The sequence below is a fragment of the Chrysochloris asiatica genome, unplaced genomic scaffold, assembly GCF_000296735.1.
Source record: "Chrysochloris asiatica unplaced genomic scaffold, ChrAsi1.0 scaffold00502, whole genome shotgun sequence".
NCBI classification, from domain to species: Eukaryota; Metazoa; Chordata; class Mammalia; order Afrosoricida; family Chrysochloridae; genus Chrysochloris; species Chrysochloris asiatica.
Genome location: NW_006409020.1, coordinates 379,353 through 381,094, shown reverse-complemented (window position 1 = coordinate 381,094; position 1,742 = coordinate 379,353). Strand labels below are relative to the sequence as shown.

The 1,742-nt window shown below is 38.1% G+C and overlaps 1 protein-coding gene across 1 annotated transcript in view; it reads right to left on the bottom strand.

Annotated features, from left to right (window-relative positions):
* Window positions 1-1,099: 1,099 nt before the first annotated feature.
* The window catches only part of LOC102830970 (olfactory receptor 7G3-like), an 80,466-nt gene continuing 79,823 nt past the window's right edge, over window positions 1,100-1,742 (bottom strand). Inside the window, exon 2 of the mRNA XM_006877459.1 lies at window positions 1,100-1,738. Coding sequence (XP_006877521.1) covers window positions 1,100-1,738 — 639 coding nt within the window. The remainder of the gene's footprint in view (window positions 1,739-1,742) is intronic.

Below are 1,742 nucleotides of genomic sequence, written 5' to 3'. Positions count from 1 at the left end.
AGGACTTGGGATATTTACTAATGAAAGTCAAATAATATAGCCTTCAATACTGATTACAACTCACTGTAGAGAAAACAAAAATCCTCAATACAGGACCTATAAACAATATTGTAATAAAAGGAGAAAACAAGGAAGGTGTCAAGGATTTGATTTTACTTGGAATTATAATCAATACTGATTGAATTATAATCAAGCAATCTAATGATATATTGTACTGGGCAAATCAGCTGCAAGAGACATTTTTTGAAGTTTTAAAGAGCAAAGGTAAGGTGTACCTGATGTATGTCATGGTATTTTTAATCAATTCATAGGCATATGAAATCTGGACCAGAGAGAACTGATGAAGCTCAATTATATATTTGCAAAGAATGTTAAATGTGCCATGGACAGCTAAGCAAAAGAACAAACAAATCTGTCCCAGAAGAAGTACGTCTGAATGCTCTTTAGAAGCCAGGATGATGAGACTTCATCTCATACTTTGGACCTTTAAAAAAGGAGGGAACAGTTCCTGGGAAAGGACATCATGCTTGGTAAAATAGAGAGTCATCAAAAAAGAGTCAGGATATGGGTTGACACAGTGGCTACAGCAATGGGCTAGAGTACAGGGATGATCGGGATGGTGGTGCAGAAATTGGCAGTGTTGTGCATAGGGTCACTTTGAGATGGAACCTACTCCAGGGCACCTAACAACAGAAAGAACAACAACAACATTTGTTTCTTCATTTGTATCCTTACTCACTTGGCACCCACTTTCTAAAAATTGCTATGATTCGCCCATGTAAACCAGAGATTTTCCATCTAAATGTAGCCCTGATTCTGCATAAAAAAGTCTGTATTTACAATTCTAAGTGTTCTTTTCCTCTACGACAGGACCTTCAAACTTATTTCAGACCCCTAGAATAACTATTCAATATACACAAAGCTACTACAAAAAAGAGGTAAAATTCAAACCCTGTTTACCTAATTCCAAATTTTTACCTTTAGTTGTTATGATCTCTAAATGCCTACTATTCAAAGAATTTAGTGGGATTTTCTGAATCACTATCATTTCTTTCTCTCTGGCATATTATGACAGCTTAAGGCCAATGTAGATGAAACATTAATGGGATGAAGATATCTTAGAGATGAATTTCCTCAGAGTGCCCATCATGTCCTTATTCCTCAGACTATAGATGAATGGGTTCAGCATGGGAGTGACCACAGTGTACATCACTGATGCAACTGCACTCTTCCTAGAGGAGAGGGTCACTGCCGAGCTAAGATACAACGCAAAGCACGTCCCATAGAACAAGGACACAACAGAGAGGTGAGAACCACAAGTAGAGAAAGCTTTATACATTCCACCTGCTGATGACATTTTCAGGAGGGAAGAGACAATTTTCATGTAAGAGAAAATAATACCAAGGAAAGGTCCACCACCCAAAATGCTAGTCATAAAATATAGCAGAATATTATTGATGAGTGTATTAGAACAGGCTAGTTTCAGGATCTGAACAAGTTCACAGAAAAACTGGGGGATTTCTAGGTCTATGCAGAAGGACAGATGTAACACCATCAGACTGTGGAGAAGGGCATTTATAATGCTAAAAAACAAGGAGATAATAATCAGCAGTGCACAGAGGTGGGGGTTCATGATGACCGTGTATCTTAGTGGATGGCAAATGGCTGCATACCGGTCATAGGCCATTACTGCAAGAAGAAAATTTTCCAAACCAGCAAAAATGAGAACAAAGCAGGTCTGG